General features: G+C 42.7%; 1 protein-coding gene across 2 annotated transcripts in view; it reads left to right on the top strand.

The window, feature by feature from the left end:
- The window catches only part of sema3fa (sema domain, immunoglobulin domain (Ig), short basic domain, secreted, (semaphorin) 3Fa), a 56,436-nt gene that overhangs the window by 26,084 nt on the left and 7,576 nt on the right, over positions 1-22,776 (top strand). For both annotated transcript variants that reach the window (XM_073469127.1, XM_073469128.1), the window contains exons 3-10: positions 7,782-7,942; positions 8,030-8,092; positions 11,032-11,151; positions 12,829-12,918; positions 14,039-14,132; positions 15,512-15,631; positions 17,573-17,712; positions 19,003-19,117. In XM_073469127.1, the coding sequence (XP_073325228.1) occupies positions 7,782-7,942; positions 8,030-8,092; positions 11,032-11,151; positions 12,829-12,918; positions 14,039-14,132; positions 15,512-15,631; positions 17,573-17,712; positions 19,003-19,117 (903 nt within the window). The remainder of the gene's footprint in view (positions 1-7,781; positions 7,943-8,029; positions 8,093-11,031; positions 11,152-12,828; positions 12,919-14,038; positions 14,133-15,511; positions 15,632-17,572; positions 17,713-19,002; positions 19,118-22,776) is intronic.

Raw genomic sequence — 22,776 nt, 5'->3', positions numbered from 1 at the left:
GCATTGGTCACATGAGTCATGTCAAGCTTGTAGTGGTCACGCTGCTTTGGGTTTGGCCGGGTCTTTACTGAATGTACATATTTTTTTATACATTTTCTTTGTTTCTTGACTGATAGTCCACCCTTTTGTGTAATAGGTGGAAGAAGTGGAAAGCTGTTTTGCACTGCCCTTCTCTGCATGTAATCCCACTGTATCTTCTTCTGATAATTACATATACACTACAACATGAACTTAATGCAGGTGGGGTTTGCAGACCAGACAGTGGAATAAATGACCTTTTCTGTCAGTTGAACCAGAGATGGTCCTCTACTCCCTCGTGCTTTAATTAACCTTTCCTGTCATCCGAAACAGCAGAAATAGATTTCTTATAATCTCTCGTCTCCACGCAGGAAGTGAACTCACTACTTAAATCAATCTTTCTGCTGCTCTTGATTTGTGCAGTGGGAGACAGGTGTCCCTGATTTGATGCGAGGATCAGAGAGCTCTATTTCTATGTACGCACACACACATATACACACACGTACGCAGTGTATCAGTGGCAGACGAGCGTGAAGAGCATCTGACTGACAGCATCCGGAAGCTCGGAGATAAGACGTAATCTGGTGCCAATTATTTGTCCTTGACAGGCACAGGTAAGCAGCAATCAGCTCCACTGACATGTGTTCTGAGTCAATAGTCGTGGCCCCAGTGGGTGGTGAGAGGCTGATTATGAGGTGCGGAACGGAGGCAAACACAAAGCTGCGACGGGTTGGGCTGATAAGGCTTCACGCTGCTTTTCAGCCCCTCTCATATCTGCAGTGACCTCTCCGTCCTGTCCACGAACACATAGAAAGATACACTGGACACTCAGTATGCACTTGGGATTCGCAGTGAACACACACATACTTTTAGGTGTTTATTGTATGCTTTTACAATAAGCAGATTAATTCAGAAGACCACACATCTAAAAACCCAACAGGTTTGTCGGTGCCAATATGATCGCTCCAAAGAGAGTTTTCTCATCTGTAGGGCTGGATATCTTCAAAAAAAGTTGGATACTATACAGATACCCTAACTTCGATACCGGTTCCTGAAAGATACTTTTTTGAATACCAATTCTGTGAAATCCATTTCAAGAAAAGATTACATTATACATACACGTGATGAGCCCCGTCTGTGGGCGTGATCTAGTGTTTGTGTGCCTTGGGACAGCCAATCGCCAACACTATTAGATCTACACAACAAGCATGCTGTGTGCTTACTGGCTCACTGACGCTGATGAGATTAACTCCTTAGGTACTGAAATTTGGTATCGAATGACAAGACATTTTTCAGTACTCGATAGTGTGCTATAAAAGTATCAAAGTTCAATACCCAGCCCTACTGATCCGTCTTCTCTTTGAGCAAGATCTGCTTGGGTTTAGACAACTTTACCTTCTTGGAAACTGTTAAGGAAGGATTGTAATTATGGTTGAAGCAATAATTTGACATTTTTGGAAATATGTATATGTATTGTTCCCTTACTTGGCAAGAGTTAGATGAGAAGATCAGTACCGCTCTCCTGGTGCTACATAAAGCATGGAGCTGGAATCCGGAAGCTATTAGCGTAGCTTGGCATAATGGGAATATGTGGGAAAGGGCTAGCCTGGCTCCGTCCTAAGTTAAAAACTTGACCGACCAGGACCACTAAACCTCATTAATTAACACTTTTTTAAAAAGAAAACAAAAAAAACTCTCACATCACTTTTGGAGGTCATTTTAATTGCTGTTACAAATAACCTACGCTGTCTTTATTCTGCTTCGGACCACCCTTATATATAAGCGAAGTGTGTCCATCACCTGATAAGGAGAATCCACAAAGGGACACCGTGCATGCATGACTGCAGACAAGCTGCAGCAAGGTGGGACCACACCTCTACTTTATGAGAATGTGAACATGAGCAGATTGGGGAATTCAGACAACATGCCGAGGATGCCTGGGCAGGTATGTGGGATTTTCTGCTGCCGGTATCCTCAGACCCCCCTGTTCTCTTTCACCTGTAACACACACACACACACACACACATACACACTGACGGGTATGAAGAGGAGATCTGCAAAGTTGATAGTGGCACGAAGAGAAGTGTCTGGGGTATGTGGGAGATGCATATTTCGTCATCTCCTTACAGATACAAAACAGAGGTCCCTTATGTCCCTTTGAGGATGACCCAGGAAGGCCACACTGAGGTATGAAGCTTTGCCAAAAGGCTACATACCTTGGCTGCAGAACAGAGCAGAGTGACCACAGTGCAGAGGGATCACATCAACAGGTGGACAGACTACAGGATCAGTTTACCAGCAGATGTCATTCACATTCTGGGGCAGTTAGTAGGAGCAGACTGGGTTTTATCCAACAAGAAAGATCTTCAGCAAACCGACGACAATTCCACGTGCACAAGCTGAAAATAAAAAAGAAAATTTAGCTCGGTCTGCCTGTGTGTCTGGTAGTGATTACAAAGACCTTGCTGGGAAAGCCGGTGATATACACCAGATCCTGCGGCCTTTACAGACTTGTGCCCTATCATTGCTGAATTTACCAGCTTGTTATAAAGTCAAACGTTTGAAACACAATGTCAAGGCTGTGTTTTGTTCCGTAACATTTTTCTTGGCGTCGGAGGCACGGCCATTTAAGGCTGAGCTGCAACACACAAGAATGCGTCTGAGAAAATGAATTTGTGCTGACAATAGAGCGCAATGTGAGCACTTTGAGGTGGACTGTTATCATACCTGATTCCTTATCTCAACACGCCCCAGGCATTATTTCAAAGAAAATGTGTTTTAGCATGTCTCGTCTCGCACAGATGTAATATTTCTCCTGAGTGCAAGATTGCCACTTCATTTTGAAAGATTAAAATGGCAAGATGAATAGAGTTAATGGAGAGTAGAACTATAATAGAGTCATTGTACTTTAGCTGAAGGGATGTGTAGTCTTTATGTAGGCTTTAAACGTGCTTTGGAATGGGTCCCGCGTGCTGTAGCGGCCCTGGTTATTCCTCCCATTATGTCCCATACATTATCTCCTTCACTGCAATTTCATACACTTCAGGGCTGCAAAAGCTGCTGTGATGAGGCTACGCATGTGCACACAAGCCTCGCTTCTTATGTTGCCAGTACAGAACAATTAGTTATCAGAAATATGCAGACCTCCATGAAAAGATTAAAGACGAGATATCATTTTCATCAAACACAGCCAGACATCTTTTTCCATTATGTGTCAGCGGACTCTCAATATCAGTTAGCTTTGGAAAAATGAGGCTAAGACAGAGTCTTTTTAATACGGTTGTTGAATGAAGTAGTCCAAACCAAAATTGGATGTAATTTGCAGCCCGTGCATTTTCAGAAACAAGATAATTACTCTGTTTTGAAAGTGTTTCACTCAGTTTATTTGGATATAATTTAGAATCTGATTTGTGTATTTTAACTGCCAAAAAAGGCTTTTATCAGTGATGTCATGGCTGCAAAATAACCCTCTCAAATTAAATGTTATCTTTTGTTTTTTTTAGCATTCAGTTTTGATTTAAGAGTTGACTTTGGAGCTCACTTGCTGCTAGTTTTTTTTTTTTTTTCATGATATGCGGGTCATTCAGGTCATTTTCGTCAGGATCAAATTAGGTCGGCTACAAGATAGATATTGATCCAGTGATCCCTGAATTGAAGACAGAGATGACAGGCCGTCAGAAACTCACAGCCAGTCGGTGTTAACTGATAATCTGTTTTGATGAATGTTTATTTGTAACGTAGTAGGTTATCTGTCTGTCTGCCTGTCTGGTCTGTCCGTTTGTCCGCTCTCTGTGACCTACAGCCGCTGTTGGACTTGTGACAGCCAGTCACCGCTGTTCAGATGCCCCTGAGTGTGAATCTGAGCGCAGAGGTGATAAATGTGGGATGTCAGCTGGTGTCCCTGAAGCTCCAGTATCATTCGACCGCTGGGCCTGACAGAGCGTCTAGCTGGCTGAGTGTGTGGCTGACAAGGATAGAAAACGAGACGGGATGTTTATGAGGAAAGAAAGAGTGGAGTTTTTGGATGTGTGTGTACTGTTTTTGCACAAGCTGTTTAACTTAAGACATGATTCGTCATCATGTTGCTGTCCCCACCTGCACCCTTGTCTTACTTTACTATACTTGTGCATGTGCTCGGCTCTGGGGCTAGCCAACATGGTTGAAATTAATATTTATTCAAGTTATAATCCATTTTTTATTACTGGTGGTAACAATAAGGCGTTTAATACGAGAGTGAACACTTCTTCAGCAGCTACTTTAGAAAGAAAGAACAGCGAAGGGACTGGTGTTTCTATTTACAGTGCAACCAAACAAATAAAAACAAAATTAAAGATTTCAGTCAATAATTGTCAGTTTTCCATCAGGCTATGAGCAACCGTGATCTGATTTTATGTTGCGCGCAGTACAAGTAGTACAGAGAAAAGGAGTTGAGTTGGGTGAGATGGTTACCTTGCTGAGAAGTTTGAAGCATGCAGAGCTCATTTTGGCTGCTCCCTGCAGTATTTGAAACACATCCATTGTCAAAACATGTTGAAAATGTCCATGCCGTATTCTGTAGATGAATCTTTGATGAACGGTTCGCTGTCTGTTTTAACCACCATGACAATAAATGGCATTTCTGACTGCCACACAATAAAAGCCACCTCACATTGTGTTTGGTTTACATTAGCAATAACCTAAAACAGCTCAGACACCATAAACAGTGAGGCTGATATGAATGAGATTAAATTACAGACAGTAATGCTGCACGCGTCTCTCCCTGTAGGCAATATGAATCCTGCTTAGGAATGGCAGACTCTGCCACGAACAATGAAAACCACTATAAAGAGAGGTAATAACAGAATTTAAATATATGGAACACCCTGGTGCAACTTCTCAGCTCCCAGGAACTACCAGCAACAAAGAATTGTTGGGTGTTTAAAGGTTTATTTAAAATACATTTCACACAGAAACATTTTCTTTAGCAGTCTAGCTAATTCACTCTCACCTGCTCACCTGCAGCCCATGACATACAGGCAGCACAGAGTGAGAGAGAGAGATGAACACACCTCAGTAGAGCACATACCTCCGCCGAAGCCCAATTTGTGATTTGAATTTTTTTTTTTTTCAAGATCCATGCAATATTCCCAGAGATATTGACAAAAATGTCCAAAAATCTGCAAAAAGTCTTGCAATGTTAAAGAAAGGGAGAAAAAAAATCCTGGATCTGTCCCTTTATCCAGATCTGTACCAAAAGTTAATGAAGACTATTCTGGGCTGAGACCCGTCCTCCATCCAAGTTTCCTGAAAATCCATTCTGTAGTTTTTGTGTAATCCTGCTGACAAACCAACCAACAAATGGACACAGGTGAAAACATGACCTCCTTGGCGGAGTTAGAACTTAAAATTGATGTTCAGTTCGATTGAACAAAGAAAAAAACTCACTTAAACTTAAGTATCTAATTTTCTCAGCATTTCATTTTAAATTGGCTTTGAATCATTAATTTTAATAGATCTGTTCAGAATTCTATAAAATAATACCCCAATAAAATCATAATACTTATGTTTCCACTGAAAGTCCACAAACGCTCAGGCCTTCTGCAATTCTCCATCGAGGAGAGTGCGAACAAATAGTAAAGCTGTGTTTGGAGGCAACTTATGAGAATTACACGGGTGACAGCCATGTCTATTCCTATTTACTACCTTATCCAGCCCACTGCTCGCCATGATGCTGCACCGTGACGGTAGTATTTCACAGTTCCTGAAGGAGCTCAGCGCACCAGCAGCTGAGGAGCTTTCTAACAGAGGATTCATGTCAGTTTTTCAAGATGTCCTGTGCAGGTGGAGAACATCATGCTGTCTTTTATTTCCTGTAAAGTGACAAGACATTTTGATTCCTCTTGGTCAAGAAAAGCTGTTTCAGGGAGTCTCTCTCATTTTCAGTGTGTCTCAGACTTGGCTGATGAGAACAGTAGGGTTGTTTGTCTGGTCCTGTTGAAGTGGAACGTGAACAGGTCCTCTATCTGGTCCTCTAGTTTTCTCTGCAAATAGAAGCAGCACAAGTGCAGGCTCAACTTTCTCAAGCTCCACTTTCCCAAGCGTAGAGTTTGAAAGAGAGCAAGAGAAAGAGAGAGACCTCCTATCAGATTCTCTAACAGCTTGGGAGGTAATGGGAGGACCGGGAGAAAAAGCTGCTTTCCGTTCACCAGATCTCCACTTATCTCCCCTCACACCCAGAGTGTAACTTAAACTCACGCTCACACACGGCAGCGATCTGCCCTGAGCAGTATGTGAGCCATTTGAGAGAAGTTTTATAGTTTCAACAGCGATATGGAGGGAAGGATATGGCCATGTTATGCATGTGTGATATGATGTGAGACTAATAAGCCTGGGAGTGGTCGGCATCTCCTGTGCTGCAGCTGAAATGGAGAATTCACGAGAGGAGATTACAGTGAAGAACATCGTCTCCGCAACAGCTCGATAGGATTGAGGCTGCCAGAACCTGAACATTATCTGCCGTTTGGCTCTTTGTAATGGAAGCCATGTTACGTGACTGTAGCTCAGTATACCAACAGCAAAGCAGTGTGGAAAAACAGGCCAGAATTAATGGTCATTTAGAGTTATCCTGACACTTTTCTGTTGGCACACAGCACTGAGTGATTTATTGCTTGTCTGTTGCCGTTCAGTTCTGACTCTGGTGAGATTTACTGTATGCCTCCTTGCTTTTGTCAAACCTGTCATAACCAGATTTAGCCTCTCCAGAACCCCATAATGGCAGGATGTAATTGTAGTGCAGAAGAAGAAAAAAAAAAGAAGAAAGAACAAGCGGCTTCTGTAAATGAATTTTAGGAGAGTCTGAGGGAAGATTTGGCGCATCATTAGCATACTATCATGGCACCAACATTAGCATACTGTGTGTGTGTATGTGTGTGTGTTGTGCTTGTATTGCTGCCTTTGTGTGGACAAATTGTTGCTTTTCAACCGCACTGTGAGGACATTTCTGCTTTCTGAGGACATTTTGGCCGATTCTCATACATTCAAAGGGCTGTTACTAAGGGATAATACTTGGTTTGAAGGTTAGGTTGGAGTTAGGCTAAGGACAGGGCTAACGGCTGGGGTTCAGTATTAAGTTATGATGAAAAAGGTTAGGGTAAGGGGCTAGGGAATATACATTAAAGGTACAATATGTAAGAATTTTAGTTGAAAACGTTCAATAAAATAACTAAGATTATCCACAAAATGTGAAGAAATAACAGTGTGTCATGCTAAATAGATATCTTCTGTTGCTAACATGCTAACCAGCTAGCCTCAGTCTGTCGCGTTCCAAATCTCCACTACTACACTACCCCAGTGCTCCAAGCTTACGTTACAGACCGCTAGCTGCAGGGCTAACTGAGCTAACTACCTAACAGCAGCCACAGTTAACAATAATTAGTGGCTTCTCTGGTGATATGCTGCCCCCTGTTTGCTTTAAGTATGAATCAGGTGGCCAATTCTTACATATTGCACCTTTAAGTTTTTGGCGGCCCTCACAAGTAATGCAAGAGAAACGTGTGTTTGTATGTGTGGTTTAGATTTGAAAAATAAACAGAGAGAAAATCACCTCCCGTGCGGAAAGAATGAAAGAGCGTCTCAGTGCCAAAAATAAGCAGCCTACACTCATCTCTTGTGACCACGTCTGTGATTTGCGTTTCCCAGTTTTATTGTGTGTTTTCCTGCTACACTATTACAGGCACAGCTTGAAGCAAACCATTTATTTCTCCTCTCTTTTTGCCTCCTCACAGAGTTAAAGTCCACCGGCACCGCTCACCACTTCTCCTTTCTGCTGAACTCGACCGACTATCGGATCCTTCGCATGGATGAGGACCACGACCGCATGTATGTGGGCAGCAAAGATTACATCCTCTCTCTGGATCTGCACGACATCAACAAGGAGCCGCTCATAGTAAGAATACGTCCCACACAAACAATAATCTTGATTGAACCCCACACAAGTTTCCATCTAACCAGCTTGTTGATCTTTCTCTGTCAGATCCACTGGCCTGTCGCCCAGCAGAGGAAGACCGAATGTGTCCTCTCAGGGAAAGACACCAATGTGAGTACTCAAACAAAGTGATGTAAACTGAGGAGGGCTGAAACAATTCGGAAAATGAATTACCATCGATTTTAATAATTTGGTAATCATTTCAGCCATTATTAGGCAAAATTATTTTCTGGTGCCTGCTGCTCAAATATAAGGACTTACTGCCTGTCTGTTTTTTATTATTGCAAATTGATAATATTTGAGGTTTTAGAATGATTAGGCTCTAGGGGGTCCTGATTGATGGGTTTTCAAATCAAATCAAATCAATTTGATTTATATAACCCAAAATCACAATCACATTGCCTCAATGGGCTTAACAATCTGTACAGTGAACAAAATTATCGGATCCATCTGGGAAAATTCACGTGAATGCCCTCTCGGGGTTGTCACTCAAAAAGTTGTAGAAAATGTTGGTACATGAGTTGGAGAGCTGACGTCATGTGATGCTGAAACATGTCGGTCATGTATTACCAAATCATGTGTTGTATAGTCATTGTATCGTTTCCTTTGCTCTTCCTTGTCACTCAAATACTGGAAACAGCTGTCAACGTGCTGAGCGATAAAATGCAAAAACCTTTTTGGCTTCTCGTCTTTGGCGCAACTTGGGAAATGGGACCATCCGAGGAGCACGTGAATGCGAATGCAGCATTACACTCTCGGCTACATAATTATGCAAACAGTTGCTGATTGGTCATTTTAAATGTTGCTGCCACAAGGAATTGTGGGACAGCGTAATCTTGTTTCCTTTCATAAAGGATGGTCCAGTGTATCTTATGCCAACGAAGATAAGAAAGGAAGCACTGAAGCTTCTTTCCTGAGCATTTAGAGAACTCAACCAGGTTTTACCACGGCTGCCACTAACCTCCAGGTTGTTTCACTCTGTCAGGAACCTTCCAAAGCAAACAAAGACTACTCGACCGCAACCCAAGTGCTGCAGGAGTAACAGGTTCCCTAATGTACCAGCTGATAAAAGCAAATCTGTAAACCTTTGTCCGGCACGTTTAAGTGTCATTTTATTTGGCGATACTCTGGTGTAAAAATCACGAGTGTGTTTTCAGTCTGTCTTTTTAACGACACTTTTAATTTGAATCTGGCACCGGGGTCAGCGGAGGACGTTTTAAAGCTCCTTCCAATGTGTGACTTGCTGTGAAGCTCTTATTTACTGTCTCTGGGTCCCTGATTGCTGATTGCGTACAGCTGCCACCAATTAAGCTCCAGCAGGAACTTGGAACGTGCGACACTCAGCCGTTTCAGCGAGAGCCGAAAACATACTCACTAGCCTACATGTCTCATACACATTAATTGATAATTCTATTTATTTTTAATCTTGTTTTCTTTTTTGCACAATAATTATTTTTCCCTGTGTTCTCCAGGCAGGCAGACGAGATGAATTAGCCACTGGAAGCTACAGGCCGCCTGTCTGAAGTGTTAATACGATTCAGACGTTCAAACACAGCCACCGCCGGTGCAGCCCCCGCAAGGAGACTCATCATTGAAATTCATACAAATACCAGATCCTTCGCTTTTGATTTTGTTCACACATTCTGACCCCCCTGAAACACACACACACACACACACTCATCTCACCCATGTTAGGGGTGATGAGACTCCGGCTAATAACCCCGCTCTCCCCTGCTGGTAGAGAGCGCAGGCTGCTGTTTATCCAACTGGAATGTTCATTTATGCGTGCTCAGTGACCCGCGCCTCTCAACGCCTCTGGCTACATCGTATCGTATCGGCCTCTGTGTGTTTGTATGTGCGCGTATGAGCCTCTGTGTGTGTGTCGGAGGTGGGTTTGAAATTTCATCACTAAAATAAGAAATAAAATTGGCTACCGGGGGAGACGTCTTGGCAATCGTGGGCCACTCTTTAGGGAATGACAGATGATGACAATTCAAAAGCAATTCAGAGGGGATGTCGGTTCAGGCGGGAGGTCAAAGGCAATCATCCCCACTGTGCTCTCCGTGGGGGAGCACAACTGTGCGCTGAGTAACACACGCAGACACACGCGCGTAAACAAACACACACAGACACACACAAAAACACATCCTCTCAAACCTCTGACTTGTGCATCTGTCGTGTTGCTAAGATCTGCCAAAATGGCTCATCCCCCATCCTGCATACAATCTTTTTGTTATGCTTGGTACATCCTTTCTTTTTCGCCAGCTGTCACTAGCTGCCGACTTGACAGACAAATCTGAACAGATACGGTCGGCCTGTACATTTCTGTAGTTTTGATTTGGGTGGATTGAGACCGGGAAGGCAGACAGCTGGTCAGAAAAAAATAGAGATTAGAAAGCTGCAGACCTCGAAAACACAGAGCTGTTTTTTAGCAGCAGCACCTCTTTGTCTGCGCTCCAAAAGAAAAGTGTTGATCTCGTCTGAATTCTCACAAATTCCAAATAAACCACATCGATTGGCGACGTTTTAAAAAAGCTCACAGCAACAAGCATGTCTTTATGTCTTCCTCTAAAAAAAACCCTAATTGGATTTTAAATTTCTCCTTCCTTAGAAACCAAAATTTTCACTCAGCAGTCATGTTTGGTAAACCAAAATGTTTTTTAACTTGTTAAGTCGAACAGAACAGTGGATTGGTTTTACCCTCAAGCCCCACAGCAAACACACTTCACAGCTCAGATGCTCTGCTTTTCTTGGTCTCTGCCGCACAGTTATATGGTGTTTGGAAACATTTTTCCCTCTGACAGTGTGGTCTGATGTGAAGCCCGGGCCAGGCCGACACACAGAGCCAGAGAACAGGGCTGCCAAACACAAGCCAGCCAACAGCGGAAATGATAGATGGGAGGGTTTAAAGCCAGGCAGAGGGGTTATTAACCACCAGTGGGGCATTATGTATTATGTAACCCTTTTTTTTCCGCTGCATTTTCATGATCAGAATCCTTTTTTTTTTCTTTTTTTTTAATCCTGTCGGGTTTTGTTTTGTTCTCCCTCAGGGGGAATGTGGAAACTTCATCCGTCTGATCGAGCCGTGGAACCGGACCCACCTGTATGTGTGTGGAACAGGCGCGTACAACCCCATCTGCACCTACGTGGACCGAGGACGCAGGTCACAGGTAACCAAAGACGCAGCCGGGCAGCCATGGAGACATTTTGACCTTCACTCTCCGCTTCTTTAAAGAACCGTATCTGTCAATCAATCTCGGGTCAGAGACTCTCCTTCTGCTCCTGCTCCTCACTTTCATGGCTTCTCTTCCATCATTTCTGCCTCTTGCTTTTCATCGATCTGTTTCACGGTCTGGGAGACTCAAAGAAAAAAGCTAACGGCCAGTCGCCTCTAGATCTCTATTATTATTGCAAAATTGCTGTTGGTGAGGTACCTAACTGCCACCGCTTAGAGCCTGTTGAGGCACCAATCTTCTCTTACCGCTGGGAATAGCACGTTGACAGTATATCTGTAGCAAATACCTAGTAGTCCCCCCTCACCTGTTTACACACAGCAGAGCCTGTGGCCTGTCTTCCTCTCTGGCTGAGAGCCTCTGAAAGGCCATCATTACTGATGGAGCCTCTCATCCATCATCAGCCTTGTAGCTCACCCCTCCCTCCCTCCCTCCGTCCATCCCTTCCTCGCAACAGCACGACCGGCCACGCAGAGCTGCAGCAGCTGCCGGCCCGGCTACAGTCCACACACTTGCATTCACCACGCTGCCTGTTTAGTCTCACTGTTGAAATGGAGGGTTCAGATTTCATTTGTAAAGGTCAGTCCGCCTCTTGTCATTCAGCTTCTCCCCGAAGGCCCAAATGTAATGTTGCTTCACACTGTAAAGATTTTCCTCAGATGTAAACAGAGACCGATTGTTCGGAAATTGTTCCGCTTCGTACACGGAGGCCTTCACACATTTTTAGTCCCACATTAATTCTCAACTCATTTTCTTTAACTGCCTTGGTTTTCCTGTTTTTATGGGTGCTGTTTCAGGTTTCACATTGCAGATTTTTTTGTCAACCTGTCGAGCCCTGCATCAAAAACCTACACATTTTTGGGAAAACTTAAAATAGCCAAATTAGACTGTTTAGTTTAGGAGAGATTAAGACGAATAACATTAAGAAATGTTTACTATAGACTAAGATAGGTTTCTTTTTCTTAAGTGTTCTGAAATTTGATTTTTTTATATGCAAATGATGCATTATCCTATTAATTATTCACTAGTTTGCAAAATGTCAACAACCATAAAAAGACATTATGGATATGTTTTTAGGAATAAAATGTTATATTAATCAGGCTATGAATATATGAACAACCCCATCTGCACAAATTTGCATTACAAGTTTTCTAAATGTATAAATGGGGCTATGGACTGTTCACCTATCGTGTCTCCTCAGCTGTTTTGTCCTTCACTTCATTTGATTCTGCTGGATGTAATGCATTTCTTCATTTGTTGCCTGTTTCATTTCGTTGCATTCCCTCTCCTGTTTCATGGTTTATGCATGGAGTTTGCAGCTGTGTTTGCATGACACTGAGTCTAATCCAACATGGTTACTAAATGATGAATGTCGCCCGCCGGGCTGTCTTCACTCTACTGTGACTTCCACTTTGACATTTTTCTCTCCATTTTTTTAGATTTGTTCATCCCCGTTAAGTCTGTCTGTTTTTTTTTCTGGTCCTTCATTTTTGCACTTTCCTTTTCCCCTCTTCTGTTTATGTCCTGGTCACCATCAGGTTAAATTCACTTTGTTCTGGGCTGTTGAATGTCGTAATGAGGTGGCCCACTGTGCCGTGTCTGTGTATGTTTTAGGGCTCCCACTACCTACAGGCACCCCAATCTGGAGGGAGAACGAGTCGGGCAGCAGACTACAGCGCTACGTCAGAGCCTTTGGAGGCGAAGGTGGGCTGAAGGGAGTTTTGGAAAGACTTTTTGGTGCCCACCTGGAGTACCTTTAGAGTTTCAGGTTTTCATAGATCAGCTCGCTGAACTCCTTTCAAATTATAAAATGTGATTTTTTTCTTTTTTTTCATCAGATTCTTACTATGAACAAAATTTTCTGCTAAAGTCGGAACGTTTTTTCCAATGACATCCTTCTGGGGTTTTTTTTTTCTTGTTTTTTTTTGTTTATGCCTTCCTCACTTGTTAACACGGATGGAGCCTAGTAGCCAAAAGTTGATGTCACATATCTCTTGCGAGGCATTTTAAAACTGCTGATTATTAATCACTTTTTTCAACTTGGGGATTTTTTTTGTGATGATGTTACAAACTTTAACAACACACATTCAAAGCGTCAATCCAAAACCTCAATAGAAGCTTTGAAAGTTAAAAAAAAAAAACCTTTTGGTAGAGGCCTCGTAACTGAGAGGTTGATTTAAGGGACGTTCCAAATGGAGATTCAATACACACACATATTTTTTAGTTATATTTTATGCTGTTCCTGAAAAAATGATCCAAAAGGAGCTGACAAATGCAGCGTTGACATTATTCTGCTTTCCCCTCGCATATTTTCCTACCTGTCAGACACCATCAGCCTGCTTTGAAGTGCCCGACAAACCTCCATGTAGACACATACCCAGTGTTGACACAGATGTTCAAGATGTCCTCTTGCACTGTGGAATAATGAATTCTTGTTTGAGCCACTAACATCAGAAGCATGGTGGATGAGTTTTGGATTGCTCTCAGCATTTTCCTCCACCTCTCCATCTCACAGATAACTGGCTTTGTGTGCTTTTTGTTCCCCTCAGCAGATCCGATAGTGCTGTGAGAGAGTCTGTTTTTCAGCGGCTGTAGGGTCACAGCTCGCTCCTCGTCATTGTTACTCTGCCTCTAAACTGATCACGTTATTAGTTTGCTGCTGCTGCTGTTAACATCCGAGTTTACTCAAAGTGCCTTGTACACGCTGCATTCTGAGAACAACCGTCCCTCACATACCAAACAGTTCCTTGAACACGATAAGTCTGTGACCAAATGGGAGCAAGAACAAGACAATTATTGATGACGTTTGTCCTGATCCTTACAGGAATACATTTTCCGGCTTGAACCTGGTAAAGTGGATTCCGGGAAAGGAAAATGTCCTTATGACCCCAAACTTAACAGCGTCTCTGCTTTGATCAGTAAGTCCCTGCTTTTTTTTTTCCTTCTTACATTGTGTACAGACAGCTTTAAATAGATACGTGTGGAAAACAAAGAAGTTCTGAAGTAGTTGTTGGGTTTTAGGCTGGTCAGCTTCTGTGCACGCCTTAAAGGGATTGTATGTATTTGGGCTTTTTTTTTGGTGAACTGTCCCTTTAAAGGTTGTTACAATAGCTGCTCCTCTCATAATTTACAGCCGAGGGCTGCAACAAATGATTATTTTCATTTTCAACTGATTTGTCATTTTCTCAATCAAGTTTTTAAGTTGCTTGATGTGTCTGAACAACAGTCCGAAACCCGAAGGCAGTCTTCTGTACGATCATATGAGAGAGAGAAAATCAGCAAATCATCACAATTGGAAAGATGCAACCAAAGAATTTTGCCATTTTATGCTGATCATTTCAGCTCCAGTACATTATATAGTTCTAGTTTTATCAATATGTTGTTTTGTCAGACTGATGTGTGCTCTCACCTGTCAGTGGGTGGTCTTTTGTTGTCAGCAGCTTACAGGTGGTCAGACATGGCTGTTGATCATCAGTGACCTCCTGCCCTGCGTGTGTGTGTTTGTGTGTGTGAGGTAGAGAGAGAGAAAGATAGAGAGACCCTCTGTTTTGCTATGTCAGCTCACTTCCAGCTGACCTGAACAAAACTGTAACCTTCAGAGAATCAGCTACAGGTCGTCTTAAGTAACTGACAAGGCAGCGACGCACCACACTGAGAACAACAGAGGAAGCTGGAATTCCCCTGGTTTAGACGCTGGGAGTTATTTTTTGACACCTACTTCTTGTCAACTCTAGTTTACCCCCTTAAAATAGCACTACATTAGATACTGTAGCCAGTAAAGACTCTTAAATTTAACCTTTTTCAGGCACGGAAAATTACCTTTTCTGATGTGTCAGGGCCTAATTTTGTCAAAACATCACACTGACAGGGAGGTGATACTGAAGGGCTAAAATATCAATCTTTGATTGACCCGTAACCTCAACACCATAAATCCAGCTGTTCATTGAAACTGTGTAAATCCAGCTGTCAGACGAAATTACACTGACTGGCCTTATGAATGTGATATGATTGCATTATAATTGAAAGGTCAATTGTAAACCAAACATGACATTTTTCCTGGACCAGGTTTGATCAGATTTTTCAAGTAGGATGTATTTGGCACTGTGCTCGTGTTTTTTTAAAATACAAAGAAATTATAATCCTCACGCAGCTGCTGTGCGTGCCACCAGTCTGATTTTGATTAAACCTGGAGGGACGATGCAACTTTCTAATGAAGTTTTAAATCAAACGTGTACTGTGCTTTAACCTGAAAATATTTCGCCCATGATGACTTCACCCTCCTTTGTTTCTCCGACAGATGGAGAGCTGTATGCAGGAGTCTACATTGATTTCATGGGAACAGACTCGGCTATCTTCCGTACGCTGGGGAAGCAGACAGCCATGAGGACTGATCAGTACAACTCCAGATGGTTAAACGGTAATGTCTCAACTCACGGCTTGTTCTCCAGCCAGCATTATTTCTTCTACTCATCTCTTTCCAGGCCGGTTTTAATTTATTCCTCGGCTCCTGAAGAACATTGCTGTAATGTTTCACCTGCGGTAACTTCCCATATGTTGCTTCAGCACTGTCCTCTCCTCAAGCCTCGTCCTCTAGGAATGAGATTGTTGATCTTTCCACCCTGCTCCACATGACCACATGATCAATTGAGTCGGAGCATAAAATGCACTACGCAAATTGTTGACTGCATGCCTGCGGAGCCTGACAGTGAGGTCAGTAGTAGTGTAGTAACGGGGGGAAATGACTGAATGTCAATAATGACTCAGATTAGCCTCCGCTCTAATGAACCGTGATTGTCACAGCGATATAAATGCTGGTCGGGGGCTTTCGGTTGATGTTGCCAAACCAATCACGGCCTCCCCCAGTGTTGCTGGCTCCCAGATTTTCCTCTGACCCTGTTGCCCTGACAACAGTCCCCTGGTAGTGGTGCACTGAATCGGGACACCTGAGTCCTGCTAATCAGCCATGTGGAATCCCCTCCCCCCATTACATGGTTCCTGGTTACCCCCCTTCTCCTGATTTTGGTTTGTCCTCATTTGGGACCCTGGTCTGTCACAACGGGGAGGGGCACCCTGTGTTGTATGCCCAGTGATGACCCAGTAAGTCAGCCAGTGGGAACGCGCGGTGATGCCATATTGAGCATTGTTACTGGGAAGAAATGAAGGGGTGGGTTGGGGTTAGTTAAAGTGCTGTTCTGGGCCCCGGGCTACTATTATTTATGTTACAGCAGGGATCGTTCTCAATAGACCTCTTCCTCTGCCTCAGAGTTTGAATGATGTCTGTGGCTGAATACAAATCTTCACCATTTAGACTTTTAGACTGAGACCTCTTAGACGAGAATCATACAAACTGCGACATGTTCACTGTCGTCACGTGAAGTTTGCGAGGGTGTAAGAGGACATAAGATCTCACTTGTCTCCATGGAGGTGACTTAAAGTTCCCGACTGTGTAACCCATCTCAAAGTATTTTTCCTCAGCTGTCAACAACAGTGAAAGGACAGGTTCACATTTTTTTTTCATGTCTGCCTTAAAACAATAAGTGAGGTTACTATTATCATTTCTCCTGTTCATATACTAGCTATTAATGTAAGTGCTGGGGGACAAAATCTGCAGACCTAGTTTTGTGCAAAAATACACATCCAAACTCAACGTAAGGCTACAGCAGTCTTAGACTTAGCCAGACTAATCACATATCTTCCAAATTTCCATTCCATTCTGTTCCAAATCGAGTCTTTTTAGTGAAAAATTCCCAGTTACTATCGCTCCACTTGCAGAGGAACAAAGACTTGGGAAATACAGAGAAAATGTCAAACTAAAAAAGAAACTTTGGAAGACATCACGTCTGAATCGGACTGCTGCAGCCTGTTATTAACCTCAGCTAAACTTCATCGTGATTTCTGCTCTGAACACTGAACACTACATAATTAACATTGGAAGCATGTAAGGAAAGCGTCTCGGTGGAATCACTACAGATGGGCAGGGTAAAAATGTAACCTGACTCACAGAAAGACAATTATTTTTTTGTTTTTTTGAATTGGTACTTTTAAATATACATGTACATGCACAAAATATATGTGCTAAATTGCATACATTTCTATAACATTGATTACTTAAACTGTTTTAAATCAAAGACCTGCTGGGGATCATACTATATGTATGGATGGCATTCTTTTCTTTAACTTTGTCAGAGCCATCTGCACCACAAATGGACTCCACAGAAAGTCCACTTCAGGTTTGATTTGAACAGGCTTCGGCACTTGTGGCTTTCCCGGGTACACGCCCTCTAAGTGCAGTAAAGTCCGGACATTTTGAAGTGAAAAGCTGCTGATGGTCTCTCCTTCTCTTCTTCCGTCTTCACAGATCCCACATTCGTCCATGCACACCTCATCCCAGACAGCGCTGAGAAGAATGATGACAAGCTCTACTTCTTCTTCCGCGAGAAAGCCTCTGAGATGGGCCAGAGTCCCATGACCCAGTCCAGGATAGGGCGGATCTGCCTGGTGAGTTATCACACCAGTCAACAAACCTCATGTTGATCATCACAGCTGAAAGGTTTATATGTCTCCATAGTGGTTAGTTATAGTCTGTTCCCTGTTTCTTCATCTCTGAGAGGCCCAGAAAGGAAGTTCCCCATGATCATCAGTAATTGCTGAGCGTGCAACAGTAACGCACACCAATTACCAGTCGGAAAACAAAATCTCTGCTGTTTGCCTCAACAGCTAAGTTTGGAAAAACATTCTGTTATTTTTGTTCCTCTGGATGAAATGTTTGAGCGGCAGAGTTTACTTTGGTCCACATCTGTATACATGCATGGACATCACACACTAAGTCAGAGCTGCGTTTACTCAGGCATGTAGTGCTGCGGCCTGGAGTGTTGTTTTCCATTGAAGACAGACAAACAATGACACAGGGTCTCAAACTTTCCAACCATCTGCACACGGACTTCAGAAAATGTCTCTCAAGATGCTCCTGTGTTCGCAAGATGTATTCCTAAAGTATGTAGTTTACAAGAAATCTATGAAACAAGACTTTGGTGCCAGTACGTCGTGTAGATGTTGAGATATTTCACCGACACTGACAGATATTTCAAGTGAAAGGTTTGACCTGATGTTGGAGCTACAGGATCACCAACTTCTTTAAAATTGATCCTCCAGGGAACCTGAATATGTTTCGCAAATTTGGCGTTGAATCCAGCGGCTGTCAGAGTCTTTAAATTAAAAGACATACTGTACCTGTACCTGCTGGTGGTGCTAGAAGAAAAGTCCAGGGATCAGAGTCCGTTGGCTTCATCTGGGGAGCATGAATGTTTCTACAAAATGTCTCAACAATCCATCTGATACTCATTGAGATATTTTAGCCCGGACTAAAGTGGTGGATCCAGTGACCATTACTAAAGCCATGTGGTTTTAAACATGGCTATCTGTTTAAAACATGTCACCCACCACAAGAAACTTGAAAAACAGACTTGTTCCCCACTCAATGTCACGGTAGATAAAGATAGATAGCAAATGTACGTCTTCCAGCTCTGCAAATCATCAGGACTCCATAAAATGTGTTGAGCTGCAGCTCATGAATGATTTTCCCAAGGCTTGAATCTTTACCTCAGCAGTAGAAGTTGGCTGACCTCCTGTACAGATGGGCCAAGCTGAAGCACAGAGCTGCTCTTGATTCATACAGGCCCAATAACAACAGAGCCGGTGCAGTTAGTTTGGACGGTTGTTTCAAACAGCTGTTAGTCAGACGTTCTCTTAGAGCTGGATTGATGACTACTGTGAATCTTCTCCCCGCAGAATGATGACGGCGGACACTGCTGTCTGGTCAACAAGTGGAGCACGTTTCTGAAAGCTCGACTCATCTGCTCAGTTCCCGGAGCTGACGGCATCGAGACGCACTTTGATGAACTGAGTGAGTTTGAATGATTATTTCCTTGTTTAAGATTCTCCCACCATCGCTGACCCTTTTAGAGCGTTTATGGCACTTTGTTCTTTCATCTCCGGACATTACACACCCCATCTCCTCACCAGGCTTGTATCCATCATCCTAAACTTAACTTCAAAACCAAATATATAAGAAAAGACTTAAAAGCGGGGTGTTATTCTAGAGAAATATGGTTGATATTTGAACTCAACACCCAAACAAATACTCCCTACCCTTCAGTGCTCCTTCAGAAGCTAATTCCCCTAAATTCATGCAAGCTAACATGCTAAGACGAGAATGTTTTCCCTAGCCAGCACACTCCAGACAGTGATACTCACAACTTTCCTGCTTTTATAGTAACATCAGTTAACGTCACAACAACAGCATATCTTGGCAAACAAAAAAAAATCACAAACATTAAATTAGCAAGACATAACAACACTAAAGTTACCGTACCTTACGTATCAAGCAGGGACACAGCAACTTCTGCATTCATCTTCATGCCTTCAAGCCTCACCAATGTTAAAGCTGTTTCTCGGCCATCTCCTACGTTAGCATGTGCCAAATTTAAGCCTGAGGCACCAGTTGGTTTGTTCCACACAAACATCTGGAAAGGCGCTGCTAGAAACTGTTTGGAAAATAAAAGGCACTTTCAAAAAATACTTTGCAGGTGATCGCTGCTCTTCTCGGATGTCACACATAAACCACACCCTTAGCTGCCAATAGTTCCTCATGGGATTCGGACTGGTTTGTGTGTTCAGCCAAAAGTGTGTACATTAATTTGCAATATCACATGATTACGTAACCTCTCAATTTACTGTCCCGCTCTTTCGACCCTCCCCTTACTGTGCACAAGCTTGAACGCCACCTGTTGCTGATTTGCTGGAATAGTGTTGTGTGGTGTTGTTTCCTCATTACATAGCCAGGGCTTTGTATGAACTCAGCGTGCACAATGAACACACAGCTTGCAAACCTGAAGGAGATATTTGTTGAATTTGCCAAAAAGTTCACTGACAGACCACTCCTTCGATGTGGTGATTTTACAAATCTTAATACACAACTCAGAGAACATAATGCATCAGCTTAAAGTGCTTAGTGTGAAGCACATAATGAGTACAAGCATGACCTGACAGAAAAAAAAAAACTGGCAGATGTAAAATGAGACTTTTTACATGAGCGTGTAACTCCATTTCAAAACAAAGATCTCCAGATGGACTCCATGTTGACAGATTCAGTATCAACAACTTACTCATTTGTAGAGTTCTCACATTTTGACCTCCATTTGCTTTGCATACTTTCACCATGATGTTAAGGCTTTTAGCATTAACATCTACTCAAATTTTGTGAATGTGTTGGAGGGACGGACACACACACACACACCCTGCAAAGCAGCATTTACAGCAGCATGTGTCTGCTTATGAGCAGCAATGCTGAGAAGAATCCCAGGGAAGCTGCAGCTTTAGATTAAGGTGTCACTGACTCTTGCATGTTAAGCTTGACACGTCAGTTCCTTTGAACATCAACATGACTCCTGCAGGTAACATCCTTAAAGGTAACATCCTTACTCTAAGACTGTGATCGTTTCAAGCACCAGCAACACGTTTTGCAGAGAATTTGTACTTAAAAAAGACTAGAGATAGAAAAGCAAACACACACGCATACAGAGTAATCAAAGTAATGAGCAGCTGGGATCAGTCCGACCCCTGTGGATCATCCCGGCCTGTCCGTCACTCACATGACTGACAGGATTAAGGAGGGATTTGTAGTATCCTTGAAATTATAGTGACTGGTGGTATGAGCAGCAAATCTTCCACTAGTTTCCACTGGTTTTTGCTCCATGTAAGTTGGAATATGTGCCCTCATTGGGAATAAAATCCATCGCAAACAAGATTAAAATGATAGATAGACTTTACGATTTGTTGTGATTTCAACTGCAAGCAAGAGTCCAGCCGACGAGATGGAGTCAAGTCAAACTCAAATTAATATTAATATATTAAGGCTCGACTATTCGACTACTTCACTATCCATCATCTTTTCAGTTGCTGATTAATTGGGAAGCTGTAAAATGATAGTTTGTCAGATTATCTACGTTTAAATGTCTTGCGACCTGGAACACAACAGCATTACATTATCCTTGCATTTAAATTTCCCACCCTGAGCATGACGTTGGAGGAAAATGGCTGCCCTGTGAATACGTTCTACATCACATAATGCAAAAAATAATTTTTGAATAACTACCAAGCAATGCACTTTTCTGAGAGTTTTGTGTCATTAAACCTAAATCTTGTACAAAATGTAATTTTGTGGCACTAAATGTCCAAATGGAAGAAAATTCCATTGCATTGAAAGCATTGGAAACCAATGTAATTATTATACTATAACAGTCTATAAATGATCCCAAATTAACATAATGAAATACAGCATGTGACCTGTAGGGTGTTTCCTTGCACTTGAACGCACCACACGTGCACATAAGATTATCTCTCAGTCATAAGTGTTTCCATTCAGATGCACTGTGAAGTTAAATAATTCACCCAGTAACGGTGCATCCAGCAGCGCTATGAGCTACACGTATAGAAGCAGCTCTTATTCCTGCTGTGATGAGGCTTTGCCAGATGCAAATGTATGTGATGCATTAAGAGCACTCTGTCAGTGACAGAAGAGCGCTCTTCTGTCAGCGTTGCTGCACTTTCAGCAGTCTATCCACAGCGCAGCAGGTCAGTTGTAGTTTGAGTGCGGATGAGCACTCGTGGTGAGGTCATTGCAAGTCCTGAGGTGCAGCGAGACATCCCACCGCTCTGTGGTCGTCCTTCCCACAACCACAGACAGACTGGTCGAAATGTATTCTGTCTCCAGTCCTGCTGGTCCTGACGGAGCCCAGCAGAGGCATCAGAGTGGTTGCATGAGGACTCAGGGGAGAGAGTGGAGTAGATTCAGATGGTGAGGCAGAGGCTAACAGAAGAGAAAGCGTTCAGTGCAGCACCGAGGGAGAAGAGGAATATAAAGAGAGACACGCAGACGTGAGAGAGCTGAAAATGTCTGCCAGACAAAAATGAGAATGAATGTGTGGGCGATAAAGTTTTATTGCCTTTTCTGAAATGTAATTATGGAGTGAAAAATTGTTTTTTCATTGAGTTATTTTTATGTCGCTGTAGACCACAAATCCCAAAACCTCTTTACTGTATATGAAGACAAGGGTCCTGTTTGTTGTTGCTTTGTTTGTTTTTTCAATTTTTTTCCAATTTTATTCCAAGTGGACATTTCATCAACATATTTTCAGTGCATATCCTTTAGAGTAGGTACACAGGAGTCACTCTTCCATCCAGTGACTATTTGGTGGGTGTATCGCTCACTTTCTCTTGTTTTCACTTTACAAAAACACCTAAATTATCGCCTCTCTTTGTGTTCTTTCTGCGCTCACAGCAATCAGAGATGTTTCTCTGCTAATGTGATGCTGAAAGTGCCTCAAAGGCTCCGTCTGATCTGACACATCAGAAACACAAGTTGCGGTGACGCAACTTGTTCCATTTCTCTGCTGATTTATTTCTTTTTTTCTTTCGCTGCGCTCCCTCTGTAGCCAGGAGGCCTGTCAAACTGGCGTCAGATAGGGTTATGAATTTCTCCTTTGTTTGCCAAAAGTTAATTTT

The sequence above is a fragment of the Pagrus major genome, chromosome 6, assembly GCF_040436345.1.
Source record: "Pagrus major chromosome 6, Pma_NU_1.0".
NCBI lineage: Eukaryota > Metazoa > Chordata > Actinopteri > Spariformes > Sparidae > Pagrus > Pagrus major.
The sequence above is the reverse complement of the archived record's forward strand: the minus strand, read 5'-3'. Positions and strand labels throughout refer to the sequence as shown.